Genomic DNA, 15,379 nt, shown 5'->3' with positions numbered 1-15,379 from the left:
TTAAAAAAAAAAAATCTCAACTCATAAGACTTCATATTTAACCAATTAAAAAGAAATTCTGAATTGCAAAAATATTAAATGTCAGAACATTTTTGCCAAAGGTGTTAACGAGGGAAAAAAAACAAAAAAAAAAACTGCCTAATCTCACTAGGAGTTCAGTTATTTTACGCCACCAAAGTTGGTTAAGAATTAAACATCTAGTAGAGCAGATGTCAAGAATACCTGCTTGGATAGGATCTACTCTAGTCCGAAGTGCAAATAAAATGCAGTCTGGAAGATGTTTCTGTGCATGCCTCTTTCAGAACGAAAGCCAAAATCTTAACTATCCTTTGCCAATGTTGACATTATGCGGGTGGCAAGGGGAAACCGCCAGCATTACAAATGCCACACATTACAGATTCTTGGCTGGATGATTTTTTTTTTATATGAAAAGGCTCGCTGTAGGTTTTTTTTTTATTTATTTTTTAAGACTCAAGCTTTAAAGGGGTTAATGCCAGACCAATCACTATCACGGCTGTACTTTACTAAAACTGGGTGGCCCACCTAAGTTAAAGCTTTGCTTAGGAAATAAGCAAGTACAAAAACCCTCACTAAAATCAATGTGCCAAACATTACAGCAGCCAATCACTAGAAGTCACCTTGGGTGACAACACCACCACCCAAATGTCCATGTACCCTGGTCAGGCATGTGAAGATTAACTTGTTTTGAGCACAAAAAGTATATTTTGAGTCATAACTTACATAAATCTGATGAAGAATGAAGCAAGCGTTAATATTTGCGCTAAAATCCAGGCAGATCTAAAAGTATTTGGTTTTATTTGACAAGCATACAGTACACGTTTAATGCATTGACTGCATAAAGGGGTCTTAAGTTTGAAGTATTTAACGCTATATTCAGGTACAGGTGGATCCAGTCACCAGCTGGGTTCATATATTTCTTGTAGACTATTCCCATAATATAACACACATTCAACAGCCATTAGGGACAGGGAGAATGGTTCTTGTAGTTATATAGCAGGATACTGCCAGTTTAGACCTGGAGCTCACACACACGGATCTCACCACTGAAGTTCCTGTGGACAGCAAGAAACTCTAGTGTTTCCAATATAAATCACAGAAATTGGATAATACTACCCGCTCTCCATTATACCCCTCTAGGTTATGCACACCACAGCCTGCATTCTATGCTTAACGCAGCAAGAGCGCCAAGATTTAAGGGTACGAGGTCATGCAACCTTTATCTCCATTTCACCCACAAAACTAAAACATGGGTCTAATGGACTTGTTTAGTGAGAGGATCGTCCATGAACCTGTACATTTGTTTGCTTTAGGCTAAAAACCCCTACTGATGAAGAGGCTCAAATTATCCCTCCCATTTGAAAAGGATGCCACAGAAAAAACCTGCAATGCAACCTACACCAACTTAAAGCGGAGTTCTCCTGAAAAATAAAATAAGCCTAAATAAGTCAGCAGTTACAAATACTGAAGCTGCTGACTTAAATCTAACACTCGCCTGTCCAAGGGTCCACCAATGCGGGGTAACGAAGCCCTGCACGTCCCGTCCTGCCCCCCCCACCTCTCACCTCTCTGCGGCGCCAGCATTGTCCCTTTGGGCGCCTGGCTGTGGCTTCACTGCCAGGCACACACTGCATGAGCCGCACGCTGTGACTGGCCGGGCAATCATCTGGGACCTGTGACATGTCCCACAGATGATTGCCGAGAGGGAGGGGGAATAGGTGAACTTCATTCTGCCTCCGCAGTGCCCCGGGAGGAAGAGGGAGCTGGAACCCTCTATGGCTGTGACAGCCATAGCCAACATCAGATTACAGGTTTTTCTAGCATTCATCTTCCTGAGGAGATCAAACACACATTTTTTGTTACCTTGCCCTATTCGCAGACTCAGTGGGGTTGATTTACTAAAACTGAAGTGTACAAAATCTGGGGCAGCCATGCTTGGTAGCCAATAAGCTTCAAAAGGCCTGATTCACACTTACGCATATTTTAGCGCGTTTTCAGTTTTGCAGAAACATGCAACACTCCATGGTTTCCTATGCATGTAGTTCACATCTGCATTTTATGGAAAAGGCCAGGGACTTTTCTGATTTTTGGTTCCACAGACTTCAATGGATGAAAGGCATGTTTTGAAAAATCAAAAATGCATTTACAATATGCAAACTGCAACCCGCATAAGTGTGAATCAGGCCTAACTCCAGCTTGCTCACTTAAAGTGGTTGTAAACCCTCACAAACCACTTTGACCTACAGGTAAGCCTAGATTAAGGCTTACCTGTAGGTCCAAGAAATATTTCCTAAACCTACACAGTTTAGAAGACATTTACCCGAAGACCGCCACCGCTGTCTACGGCGTATGCGCCGTAGACAGCAGCACTGGGCAGGCCGCGGCGATATGCCGCGAGTGTCGGCTCCCGTGCGCCGCGAGACCTGCAAGTCGCTCCGGGATCCATGGCAGAGGCGAAGAGGAAGACAGACGACCGCTTTAGGGGCTTCGTTCTCAGGTAAGTTATTCATAATGAGCTAGTATGCTATGCATACTAGTGCATTATGCCTTTGCCTTGCAGGGTGTGTTTTTTGTTTTTTCCCCCCCTCTTTAAAGGGTAACTAAACCCACAACAGTAAAATCTGTCGGTACATGCAGTAAAACATGCTTGTTATACCCACTGTGGAACCTAAGGGGTTAACCCTCCGCATTGTGTAAAAAGGCCGTTTGATCCTGTCTCCAAAACCTGTCTGGATAGGACAGTTACTGGAGTCCAGCTGCACATGCTCGGTGGTGTATTGCTAGAGTTTTTTTGCTTGGGAGTGTGCATGTGATCGGCACAGAGCCAATCAGCGTGGTCCAGACAGGGAGTCAGGAGTACTGCATCCTGATAGGTCAGGCAGTGCAGTATGAAAACTCCCACATCAGACACTGATAGAAGTTACAAGACTGCTATACACTGCTGACTAGAAACAGTATTTAGCAGTTTATATAATTGCATTGCCATGTTCTGTGTACTGTGAGCAACCAGATATAGTGAATGCAGGGTCCTGGGTTTAGAAACGCCAAGCTAAAAACCCTGGAAGCCAATTGGTTTCTATGCAGAGCTGCACCAGATTTGGCACTCCAGTTTTAGTAAACAAACTCCAATTTTCTTCTACTTCATTGTAGATATCTAAACTTCTTTAGATTTTAGCCATTTCATTGCAGGAAACATTGCACCAAAGTACTGCTCAACAGCTAATGAATATGGGGTTAGGATATTTGATTAGACACCACTCCATGTGCACCAGTTAAGATACCTACCAGGGCTCTCTACCCGCTTGTAGTGGTAAGGATTAATGCAGACTTCTTTCTGTTTAGAGCCAAAGGGATATTCGCAGCATTCCAAGGGTTTGAGTTCGTGATGACTCTGTAAATCCGGCCAACGCCACACTCGACAGTAAATGACATGTGGGAGACCCTTTCGATGTGAAACTTGTAACCTGCCATCCAGAGAGCGTGGAATGGTGACACAATTGCTGGGCTGCCCAGGACAACTTAGGGCTTTCTCCAGCTCCTCCATGGCCCCTTTCTTCTTCTTAAGCTTTTTCACTAATGCATCCACTGCTTTTTCAGCCCATTTTTCCTCCTCATCCCCCTGCTTCCAACCAAGTAGTCTCTTCACTGCAGGGCTAGTGAAGGAGAATAAGCTGGTCACATTCATAGCTCAAATGTCACAACACTTGTCCAGGCCAACTTAACGAGAATACTAAAGGTTTCCGATCCTTGTATCTTGGCTAGAAGATAGTTTCCAGTGCAGGAGTAAGCGTCTGAAGTACTTAGTAAACCAGCAGCATCTAAAAAGGGAACAAAAATATGTATATATCAGTTAGGGAGGGACAGAAATCCAGATGCGAGATTTCATCATCATCTGGCAGCATTCAAGAGTACTGAATATATTGGCTGCTGCACAACATATATCCACAGTGAGAACACAACCCCCCTGAGAATTTAGTGACCTGTGCTCAGAGAAGGTCAACTTATTCCCCTCAATTTGTGCTATTCTTAGTTTCACTTAATCATATCAATAGCCATCATAAAATTTCAGATGCACAATGACATTCCATAAACGAATCTGCAAATATAGCATATTATCAAAGCTAAAATTTCATGGAGTTTTAAAACATAACAGAAGGTCAATAAATGAATTTCTCTTTGGTTATAAATATATAAAGAATTACAGGAAAATACCCCAAGACCAATGATGATAGTTGAAAATCACCATTAGCAAGGCATGTGCTTAAGCCACAGAGAATGCATGCCGATATACTAAGAAAGCACTGGCTTTTTAAAATGATACAGTATTTACGGGAACTCTATGTACTGTACTATCATTGTTTTTGGATATAGAGTAAAGGGAGTGTCACACAACAGTGATGTGGTTTGACCGCAGCACAGTGTACCCGCAGTTTCCCATAGACCTCCATTTGATTGCGTTTTCTGAAAGTGCACCAAAAGTCCTACAAGCTGCATCTTTGGTGCACACCAAAAACCATGAGGTCATAGATATTTATGGGTAACCTGAACAAAAAGAAAACGCAGGTACTCTGCACTGTACCTGTTGTGTAATATCTGCCTTAAAAAGGGATTTGAGCCTCTCCAAGACTTGACAGTGTCCTTATTTTAGGCACCACTTCTGGCTTTCCATTGCAATGGCCACATAGGAGGTAAAAATCTCCATCTACAGAACAGGTACAAGTTTGCAACAGTTTTCCCCAAAAACATTTTAATCCCCTTGCACACAGGGTCTAAGAGCAATGTGCCCAGGAGCTATAGATGGTGCCTTGCCCCTCTGCAGGCAGCCTGTCAAACTCTATGGCCCTACGTGTTCAGGGACAAAGGTTTTCAGATGGAGGTCATCTGCCTTCCAAACCTGAACGCATCTGACCCTAAAGTACCACTCCACAGATTTCAGTCGTGTCCAGCAAAAGCCTGCCAAAGACTTTAAAAGGCTGCCTGGTAGAGGTGCTGGACACTGCACCAGTCCCTCCTGAGTGCAGAAAAATGCCTGGAGAGACACACTACTCATAGAGGGCGCTGTAAACAAGGGGTCTAAAATGTATGGAGCACAATTGCATAATAAAATGGAGTTTGGCCTACTCTATACCTAGTCCACCCTGTTAAAAGGTCTTTTGGGCTTCAGGTTTACAATTTCTCCTGAATGATTTAACTTGACAGATAGTAACCAACATTTAAAATGTCAGTTTTGCCGCATTTAGCAAAGAAAAAGAAAAAGAAAAAAAGGAAAAAGGAAAAAAAAAAAAAAAAAAAAAAAAGCGCCTGTAAACGAAGCGTGGCTAAACACGAGTTAGCGTGTTTACAAGATGTTACAGGCATTTGGCGTTTCAAATGCCTCTGAACATCCGTCCTGAATGCATTTTTTTTTTGCGCTCCAAACTCAACTGCCTAGAAACTACCCTGTCTACATGTACTAGAGTTCAGGGGCAGCAAAAAAATAAAAAAATAATAAAACACCCCCACACGCCCAACTGCTCCTAAATGTCCATTTACCAGCAGCAGTGTACATGAGGCCTTACTCGCCTTCTAGAATAAGTGACATGGATTGGAGCAAACATGTACAAGTATAACACCATGTGTTCAGCAAAAAGCAGCACATGGGATTTACAGTATAGCAAACAGCCTTTTGTATAAGTGGACATTTCTGTATATAGGGCCATGAGTCTAAAAGCCTTTAAGTTTAAGTTGGTTGTCTGTCAGGTGAAGACTATCCCCAAAAGTTAAAAGTAACCCTGGCATACAACCACAATACAATTCTTTGAGTGGTTTGCAATAGGTTAAATGCACAAAATGTGTATAAAAGCATTTAACAAGCACATATACATTTTTTTTTTTTTTTTTTTAACAGTATAAAAAACCCATCTTAATGATTTGAGTGAGATGTTTCCAGTCAACAGGGGAGCATTTTACTCCCAACAAGCACTTAAGAAGCAATGGTTGCATTTTCACAAAGGGCTCATTCAGATGTGTAGTAAAAGCAGGCAGTTGAGCCTGAGTTTTACTGCTCCTGGAGCGCCCACATAAACAAGAACATGCAGCCACTCAGGGCTGTACACATTGCCACAACAAAAATGAAGTCTCTTAAAAATACTGGCCCACCATGTTTCAACTATGAACCACACACAGTTGCAGGGTGGTTGTGGTGCAGGCCTTCTAACCAGAATAGGTCGGATTCAAAAGTGGCATTTTGCCTATGGAACGCGACCCAGTCAATGCACACAGTTAGTCTGCATTTTCAGGGTTACAACAGTACAGATCCACTGGTTTGCATTTCAGTCTTCATCAAGAGATTTCCTCTGCGGTACTATTTTTCTGCCTCTAGATGTCTTTAGTCTAATAACCAAACTACTTTCTCGGAACCAAGGTCCTCCAGGGGACCAGCTCCAGCCTGTGACTGGACAGTGAAAGGAAGCAGAACAGTGATTAGCTCATCACAGCCACTACTCTCTCTTCCTACAACCATGCTTCTTATGCTGACAAGAACTGATAGGCTCCTCATACTGCCTTTTCTTCACTCCAGACCTGCTGTACAGGGATTGCAAGAAGCCGACACCAGGTCAATGTCAAGTAGGTAGACTGCTTACAGCTCTGTGTGTCCATTCAGATACAGAGCTGTGGCCTGGCCCCCTTTTGTTAGAAAAGTTTTAAATGTTTGTGTGACTATTAGAAAAATAACCTTGAGACTGATTTTTAAAAGGAATTCAGAGCACGTTGTTGTATTAACTTGCTATATAGTTTGCTTTAACTCCACAGTAAGTTGTAGGATTATTAGGCTTAACCATATATGGTAGACTGTACAGGAAATACCAATTAGCCAAATAAAGTACCATTTTGTACCAGGCACGCTATCCGTTTCTTCAGCCAATAGAAGCATTTAGGCTATATTATTGTAGGTATTAAGAGGGGGGGATTGTACATCTTTGTGCGATTCTTACTGCATCTTTTGGCTTGTAAGCACCAACCCTTTTGTGTGACATCTGGAATAAATTGTCTGCTTCTCAATACACCTGGAGTGGAGTTTGACTGATCACAAGAGAAGAGTAATTCTAACACCTTTCTCCTCTTATTGGCTGACTGACAGCAGCAAATGTCGCACTGCTGTCTCACCCAATGGGGGGTGGGGGTGGGGTAGTGGGAGACCCAGGCAGCCGAGACACTGCTGCAACATCGATGGAACTAAATGGGGCTCAGGCAAGTATTGGGGGGGCTGCTGTACACAGGTTTTTTTCTCATTGCATTAGGAAAACAAATAAAAAAATTCTGCCTTTGCAATCACTTTAACCACTTGCCGACCGCCTCACGCCGATGTACGTCATCAGAATGGCACGGGCAGGCATAAGCACGTACATGTACGTGCTTTGCCTCCCGCGGGTCGGGGGCCCGATCGGGCCCCCGCCCGGTGCCTGCGGCGGTCGGTTTTCGTTCGGGAGCGATCCCGGACGAGGGGACGGCCATTCATTCATGGCCACCCCCTCGCGATCGCTCCCGACGAATGGAAATCCCCGGTGACATCACTTCCTCTCCTGTAATGTAAACACAGGAGAGGAAGTGATGTATTCTCTCCTCCGTGTCGGTATTTTTCGTTCCGACACGGAGGAGAGCGGATCAGTGAGTTGCACCAACACATCCCACACACAGTAGAACATGCCAGGCACACTCACACCCCCCCTTTACCCCCCGATCACCCCCCCAATTACCCCTGCCCCCCAGTCACAGTGACACCAATGTCATTTTTTTTTTTTTTTTTTTGCATTGGTGTCATTTGTGACTGTAATAACTGTTAGGGCAGTTAGGGTTAGCCCCCTTTAGTTCTAATGTACCCCCTAACCCCCCCAATAAAGGTTTAACCCCATGATCACCCCCCGTCGCCAGTGTCACTAAGGCTGGGTTCACATTGCAGCGGTTTATGAGAACGAATGTGATTCGCACCGCACTGCAGTGCAAATCACATCCGATCTCTGTGCGATTCGAGTTCAGCCATTCGCCGCACCCGCCGCACCCGCCACACCCGCCGCACCCGCCGCAAATTCGCACGGGACCCTTTTTTTGGCCCGCAGCAGAATCGGATCGCATGGGTGTTCACACCATGCGATCCAAGTTTGCAGATCGCACTGCGATATGCGAACTGATCTGGGGGTGTCATTAACATTTCACTGACACTCCCAGCAGTTCGCATAGGGCAGTGTGAACTGCCGCCGGGAGGCATGCGATGCGGGAACCCGCCGCGCATTCGTGGCGTTCCCGCATCGCTCCAGTGTGAACCCAGCCTAATAAGCGATCGTTTTTCTGATCGCTGTATTAGTGTCACAGGTGACGCTAGTTAGGCAGGTAGGTATTTAGGTTCGCCGCAGCTTTTTATAGCGCCAGGGACCCCCATATACTACCGCATAAAGCCCCCTGATTGCCCCCTAGTTAACCCTTTCACCAGTGATCACCATATAACTGTTACAGGTGACGCTGGTTGGTTAGTTATTTTTTTATAGTTTCAGGGCACCCGCCATTTATTACCTAGTCTCACTAGTGTACCCCTAAATTTAGGGGTGTCTACTTTCTAAAATGGGGTCATTTGGGGGGGGGGGTTTGTGCCATCTTGGCATTTTATGGCCTTCAAAACTGTAACGCCCTTAGAAAGCCTGAAGGCGGTGCTTGGTTTTTGGGGCCCCGTACGCGGCTAGGCTCCCAAAAAGTCCCACATATGTGGTATCCCCGTACTCAGGAGAAGCAGCAGAATTTATTTTGGGGTGTCATTTCACATATGCCCATGGCATGCGTGAGCAATATATCATTTAGTGACAACTTTGTGAAAAAAAAAAAAAGTTTGTAATTTTCCCGCAACTTGTGGCAAAATATAAAATATTCCATGGACTCAACATGCCTCTCAGCAAATAGCTTGGGGTGTCTACTTTCTAAAATGGGGTCATTTGTGGGGGTTTTGTGCCATCTTGGCATTTTATGGCCTTCAAAACTGTAATAGGTAGTGAGAAGTGAACTCAAAAAATTACGCCCTTAGAAAGCCTGAAGGCGGTGCTTGGTTTTCGGGGCCCCGTACGCGGCTAGGCTCCCAAAAAGTCCCACATATGTGGTATCCCCGTACTCAGGAGAAGCAGCAGAATTTATTTTGGGGTGTCATTTCACATATGCCCATGGCATGCATGAGCAATATATCATTTAGTGACAACTTTGTGAAAAAAAAAAAAAAAAAAAAAAAAGTTTGTAATTTTCCCGCAACTTGTGGCAAAATATAAAATATTCCATGGACTCAACATGCCTCTCAGCAAATAGCTTGGGGTGTCTACTTTCTAAAATGGGGTCATTTGTGGGGGTTTTGTGCCATCTTGGCATTTTATGGCCTTCAAAACTGTAATAGGTAGTGAGGCGTGAAATCAAAAATTTACGCCCTTAGAAAGCCTGAAGGCGGTGCTTGGTTTTCGGGGCCCTGTACGCGGCTAGGCTCCCAAAAAGTCCCACATATGTGGTATCCCCGTACTCAGGAGAAGCAGCAGAATTTATTTTGGGGTGTCATTTCACATACGCCCATAGCATGTGTGAGCAATATATCATTTAGTGACAACTTTGTGTAAAAAAAAAAAAAAAATTTTTTTTTTGTCATTATTCAATCGCTTGAGGCAAAAAAATAAAATATTCAATGGGCTCAACATGCCTCTTATCAATTTCCTTAGGGGGTCTACTTTCCAAAATGGGGTCATTTGGGGGGGTTTTGTACTGCCCTGTCATTTTAGCACCTCAAGAAATGAGATAGGCAGTCGTAAACTAAAAGCTGCGTAAATTCCAGAAAACGTACCTTAGTTTGTAGATGTGACAACTTTTGCGCAAACCAATAAATATACAATTATTGACTTTTTTTTTACCAAAGACATGTGGCTGAATACATTTTGGCCTAAATGTATGACTAAAATTGAGTTTATTGGATTTTTCTAATAACAAAAAGTAGAAAATATCATTTTTTTTCAAAATTTGCGGTCTTTTTACGTTTATATCGCAAAAAATAAAAATCGCAGAGGCAATCAAATACCATCAAAAGAAAGCTCTATTTGTGGGAAGAAAAGGACGCAAATTTTGTTTGGGTACAACATTGCATGACCGCGCAATTACCAGTTAAAGCAGCGCAGTGCCAAAGTGTAAAAAGACCTCTGGTCATTTACCAGCAAAATGGTCCGGTCTGAAAGTGGTTAAATATCACCAGGTAAACTGAGCAGAAACGATTAAGCAACTTGCTTAGTACCAGAGGACAGAAATTTCGACTTGGCCTTGTCACCCCATCAATCCATATCTAAATGCTTTGAAAAACAACGCCTAGCATTTCATGACCATCTTGAGTAAGGACAGATTTATGTAGCATTTAGTTCCTGGAATCCACCTGCCCTTATAGCTCAGGTATGCAGGCAGGAAGGTGTGCTTAACCAAGAAAACCCCCTCCTGAAGACTCCTGCGATGTATGAAATAATTTGCCTAGACACAGAAACCAGGAAGCTACTGAAAAAAATGTTTAACCACTTAAGGACCAGGTCTCTTTTACAGACTCGGCGTTTACATGTTTAAAGCGGGACTGTACTGGGGAAAAAAATATTAAAAGCCAGCAGCTATAAATACTACAGCTGCTGACTTAATAAATGGACACTCACCTGTCCCGGGGTCCAGCGATGTCGCCACCATTCTAGGTGAGGGAATCAGGAAGTGAAGCGAATCGGCTTCAGTTCCCTACTGCACATGCGCAAGTCACGTAGCGCAATAGGAATTCTCCTCTCTGTCTCTGAGACCCGTGTGTGTCCCAGCAGACAGCGCGGCAGGACAGGAAGAGGCATAGACTCCGACAGGAGTCTATGCCTGGAAGTGGGTGTAAATACCCGTCTGACAGGTATCTCCACCCCCCTCCCCCCTGAAAGGTGCCAACTGTGAGAGGAGGGGGGGAAGGGGTTCCGATCAGCGGAAGTTCTACTTTAGGGTGGAACCCCATTTTAAAAGAGTTTTTTCAGAAAAATTACTTGGAACCCCCAAACATTTTATATATATTTTTTTCTAACACCCTAGAGAATAAAATGGTGGTCATTGCAATACTTTTTCCCCACGGTATTTGTGCAGCGGTCTTACAAGTGCACTTTTTTTGGAAAAAAAAAAAATTTTTGAATAAAAAAAATAAGACAGTAAAATTAAACCAATTTTTTTTATATTGTGAAACAATGTTATGCCGAGTAAATTGATAACCAACATGTCACTTCAAAAATTGTGCCTGCTCGTGAAATGGCATCAAACTTTTAGCCCCAAAAATCTCCATAAGCGACATTTAAAAAATTCTACCAAGTTGCATTTTTTCTGTTAGAGGTCTAGGGCTAGAATTATTGCTCTCGCTATACCGATCGCAGCGATACCTCACATGTGTGGTTTGACTACCATTTTCATATGCGGGCACTACTCACGTATGCGCTCGCTTCTGCACGTGAGCTCGTCGGGACGTTTTTAAAAACCTTTTTTTTATTTTTTCTTATTTTAATTGATTTTTACACTGTAAAATAAATAAGACGCATGACAGGTCCTCTTAACCCCTTGCTGCCGAGCGTACGCAGATGAGCGTACTTTGCTTCCGGGGGCTATACCGGGATGATGCCTGCAGCTGCAGACGAATCCGATGCCTCTGGCCGCTAGGGAGGAACTGGAATGAAGCCATAAGCGGCTATATTCCAGTCTAATAGTTAACAAGTCACTTCCCGTTAACTTGGCTGCCAATGGTGCCGGCTTTAAAAAATAGATGCAGTATTCAGAACCACCAAAAACAGCGATCTGAATACTTTGAAGTGTAAAGGAAGGATCGGGTTTTTTTAGACCCCTGATCCCTCCATAAAGAGTACCTGTCACCACCTATTACTGTCACAAGGGATGTTTACATTCCTTGTGACAGCAATAAAAAGGTGATTACAATTTTTATTTTTATTTTAAATAAACTTTTTTTTAAAACACCCGCCCTCGCGAAGCAAAGAAACGCATACGGAAGTCGCGCCCGCATATATAAAACGGTGCTCAAATCACACATGTGAGGTATCGCTGCGATCAGAGTGAAAGCAATAATTCTAGCACTAGACCTCCTCTAACTAACCTGGTAACTGGAAAAAAAAATTTAAGCGCCGCCTATTGAGATTTTTAGGTATCGTAGTTTGTCGTCATTCCACGAGTGCATGCAATTATAAAGTGTTACATGTCTGGTGTCTATTTACTTGGCGTAACATTATCTGACATTATGCAAAAAAATTGGGCTAATTTTACGGTTTTGTTTTTTTTAAATTCATGAAAGTGTCCCTTTTCCCAAAAAGTTGCGTTTAAAAAACACTGCTGCGCAAATACCATTTGACATAAAATATTGCAACAGTCGCTGTTTTATTCCCTAGAGTCTATATCTATATCTATATTTGGGGGGTTCCAAGTAATTTTCTAGCAAAAAATATGGATTTTAACTTTTAAATACCAAATGTCAAAAATAGGCTGTCATGAAAGGGTTAAATATGAGATCTGGGGTCAAAAAGTCCTCAGATCTCATATTTGAACTTAAATGCAATAAAATGTAATTTGAAAAAATGACGTTGAAAAAAAAAAAAATATATATACACCTTTAAGAGGTACGGGCGGAAGTGACGTTTTGACCTCCTATGGTATAGAGATGAGTGGGGGCCATCTTAGCCTCACTCATCTATACCCATCCATCGATAGGACCCGATAGCGGTGATCTTGCGGCGAACCCGCCGGAGACCATTATCGCACACACAACCAGCACCTGAAGAGATGGATATCTCGGTTGTGGTAGCAGCTGCTGCCGTTACCGAGATATCCCTCTTCAAAAAAAATAAAAAAATTCGACGTACATTGGCGTGCGCTGGACGTTAAGTGGTTAAAGAAAAAAAAAGCAGCACAAGAATTAATAGACAACATTAATTAGCAGTGAAGTTCCACTTCCCCCCCCCCCCCCCCCCACCTTTAACTCACCAGAATCTATTCATAACCAAATTATTACTTGCTGGTTTACTGCTTTAACCACATGCCTACCAGCGCACAATGATGTAGGTCGGCACAATGGCATGGCTGAGCAAATGGGTGTATAGGTACGTCCACTTTAAATTGCGCAATTGTGGGTGTGTGCTCACCGCGTACTCCGTGCCCGCTGGTCCCGCAGACTGTCTGCTGGGAGCCCACAATCGTGTCAAGGAGCAGCAGAATGGGGAGATGCCCATGGAAACAAGGAATGTCCCTGTTCTGTCTAGTGAACTGACAGGGATCTACTGCTCCCTGTCATTGGGAGCAGCGATTGCTGTCATGTTAGTAAGCCCACCCTTTGCACACCCCCCAGGAAACACTTAACCCCTTGATCGCCCCTAGTGTTTAACCCCTTCCCTGCCAGTGTCGTTTACACAGTAATCAATGCATTTTTATAGCACTGATCGCTGTATAAATGGTCCCAAAATAGTGTCAAAAGTGTCCGATGTGCTAACCATAATGGCCGCAGCAGAAAAAAAAATAGATCGCAGATCACCATTAATAAATAAGCAATAAATCTATTCCCCATTTTGTAGGCTAACTTTTGCGCAAACCAATCAATACACGCTTATTGAATTTTTTTTTATAAACAAAAATACAAAGAATACATATTAGTCTAAACCTAGATCTAGAACTATAAAAAAGTAAAAAAATATTGGTTCTCTTTCAAATTTGATGCTTTTTTGTTTTATAGCACAAAAAATAAAAACCGCAGGAGGTGATTAAATATCACCAAAAGCCAGCTCTATTTGTGGGGGGCGGGCACCTCAGTTTTCTTACGTCGCACGACCATGCAATTGCCAGTTAAAGCAAAAAGTTCTCTGGACAGGAAGGGGGTAAATCCTTCCGGTGCTGATGTGGTTAACTTTTGAAAAATTATTCTTATATGAAAACCTGGCTGTCAGCAAGGGTGTAATCAGCTGGCCTTTGCGTGGCTCTGGTCATCCCTAACACCCAACCTAAATAATGGAGGAAGTGCTTGTTTAAAAGACACAAAAGAACAAAATTCCTTATTCTTCCCAGCGGAGGGGTTCAACAATTGGGCGTGTGGTGTGGGACTGCGTGCTGCTCTGCAAAAGGATACAGCTTGGAAAGATGTTTCCTTTGATGCCTGAGAGCAGTATGGATGCCTTTCCGCTGCACAGGGCCCTGATTAAATTATGCAATTAGAGCTGAGCAGACAAATCTATATATAGAGGCTATCCTGCTTTTGTGCTTCTCAACATACACACCCACACAGATGTGCATTTTTTGGTGAAATACTAAAAAACATAACACCTGTTTTCCACAGACAGTTCAAAAAGTCAGGGAGGAGGTAAATGTATACACCATGCATGCAGGAAAATAAGGGTGGGGGCTTTCCACATTATTATGATCTGTCCTATTTTATAAAGGGCGCTTTCCACATGAGATAAACGTCTGTTTGCTCAGGACGAGATAATACACAGATGGGGATGCTTGCATAAATATTCTACTGCAGATGTCGAAGATACTTAGGGAGGAGATAGGAAATTTAAGCAATGAGGTAACCCCATGTATGACATTTTAGTGTAAATCAAATTATTCTCTGTAACAACCTAAGTGAACAAAGTATCAAACCACAGCAATAGACAGAATTTAAATTTTGCATAGATAGAGGTTTTAGCCTCATTTAATTTTCAGAAAACCCCTGGATGGGAAGGGCAAAGATATTGCTGTGTAAAATTACACTTCCGGACTGCAAGTGTCACCGAGTCATTTACCATTTCATTCATATGTACAGCAATTCAAAGGTGTGACTGATCTGCATAGAACAGTAATAAACGAAAAAATAAAAAGTACTCTCGTTTTAACTCAAAATCAGCACTAATTACCGTCTCCCATTCCCTATGACTTTTCAGATTGTTTTTTACTTTCATTTCTACTTTGTCAAGTTACATTTTTTTTTCTAAATTCTATATTTGCAATAGAAAAATGAAAGTGTCTAAAAAATTAGACCAATTATATATTATAAAATGCTTTTTTTTTTCCCCAGTTACTTAGGGCACTTTCACACCGAGGAGCTGACTGTTTTTGACCTCTGCTAGCGGTCAAAAAAAAAGGGTCAAAAACTCCTCTTCAGAAACACCAGCCATTGATTTCAATATTGCTGTCGTTATCGACTCTACACACACTAGATGTCAGTGCCAAGTCTATTCTTTTTGCCCTTTAGTTCCAAGTTTGGCCTGTATAAGAATTCAGAGTACCTATGGAGACTTGTGTATAAACTATTGTGACCGAAAATATTGTCTTGTTAGTTTTGTTT

At 42.6% G+C, this 15,379-nt stretch overlaps 1 protein-coding gene across 1 annotated transcript in view; it reads right to left on the bottom strand.

Annotated features, from left to right (window-relative positions):
* The window catches only part of SMAD1 (SMAD family member 1), a 133,891-nt gene that overhangs the window by 87,387 nt on the left and 31,125 nt on the right, over positions 1–15,379 (bottom strand). The window contains exon 2 of the mRNA XM_077476981.1: positions 3,304–3,836. Coding sequence (XP_077333107.1) covers positions 3,304–3,703 — 400 coding nt within the window. The 5' untranslated portion in view covers positions 3,704–3,836. The remainder of the gene's footprint in view (positions 1–3,303; positions 3,837–15,379) is intronic.

This window comes from Lithobates pipiens, unplaced genomic scaffold (assembly GCF_037356315.1).
Source record: "Lithobates pipiens isolate NorthernLeopardFrog02 unplaced genomic scaffold, aLitPip1_a1.2 Scaffold_13, whole genome shotgun sequence".
NCBI classification, from domain to species: Eukaryota; Metazoa; Chordata; class Amphibia; order Anura; family Ranidae; genus Lithobates; species Lithobates pipiens.
This window is presented reverse-complemented; position numbering and strand designations above follow the sequence as displayed.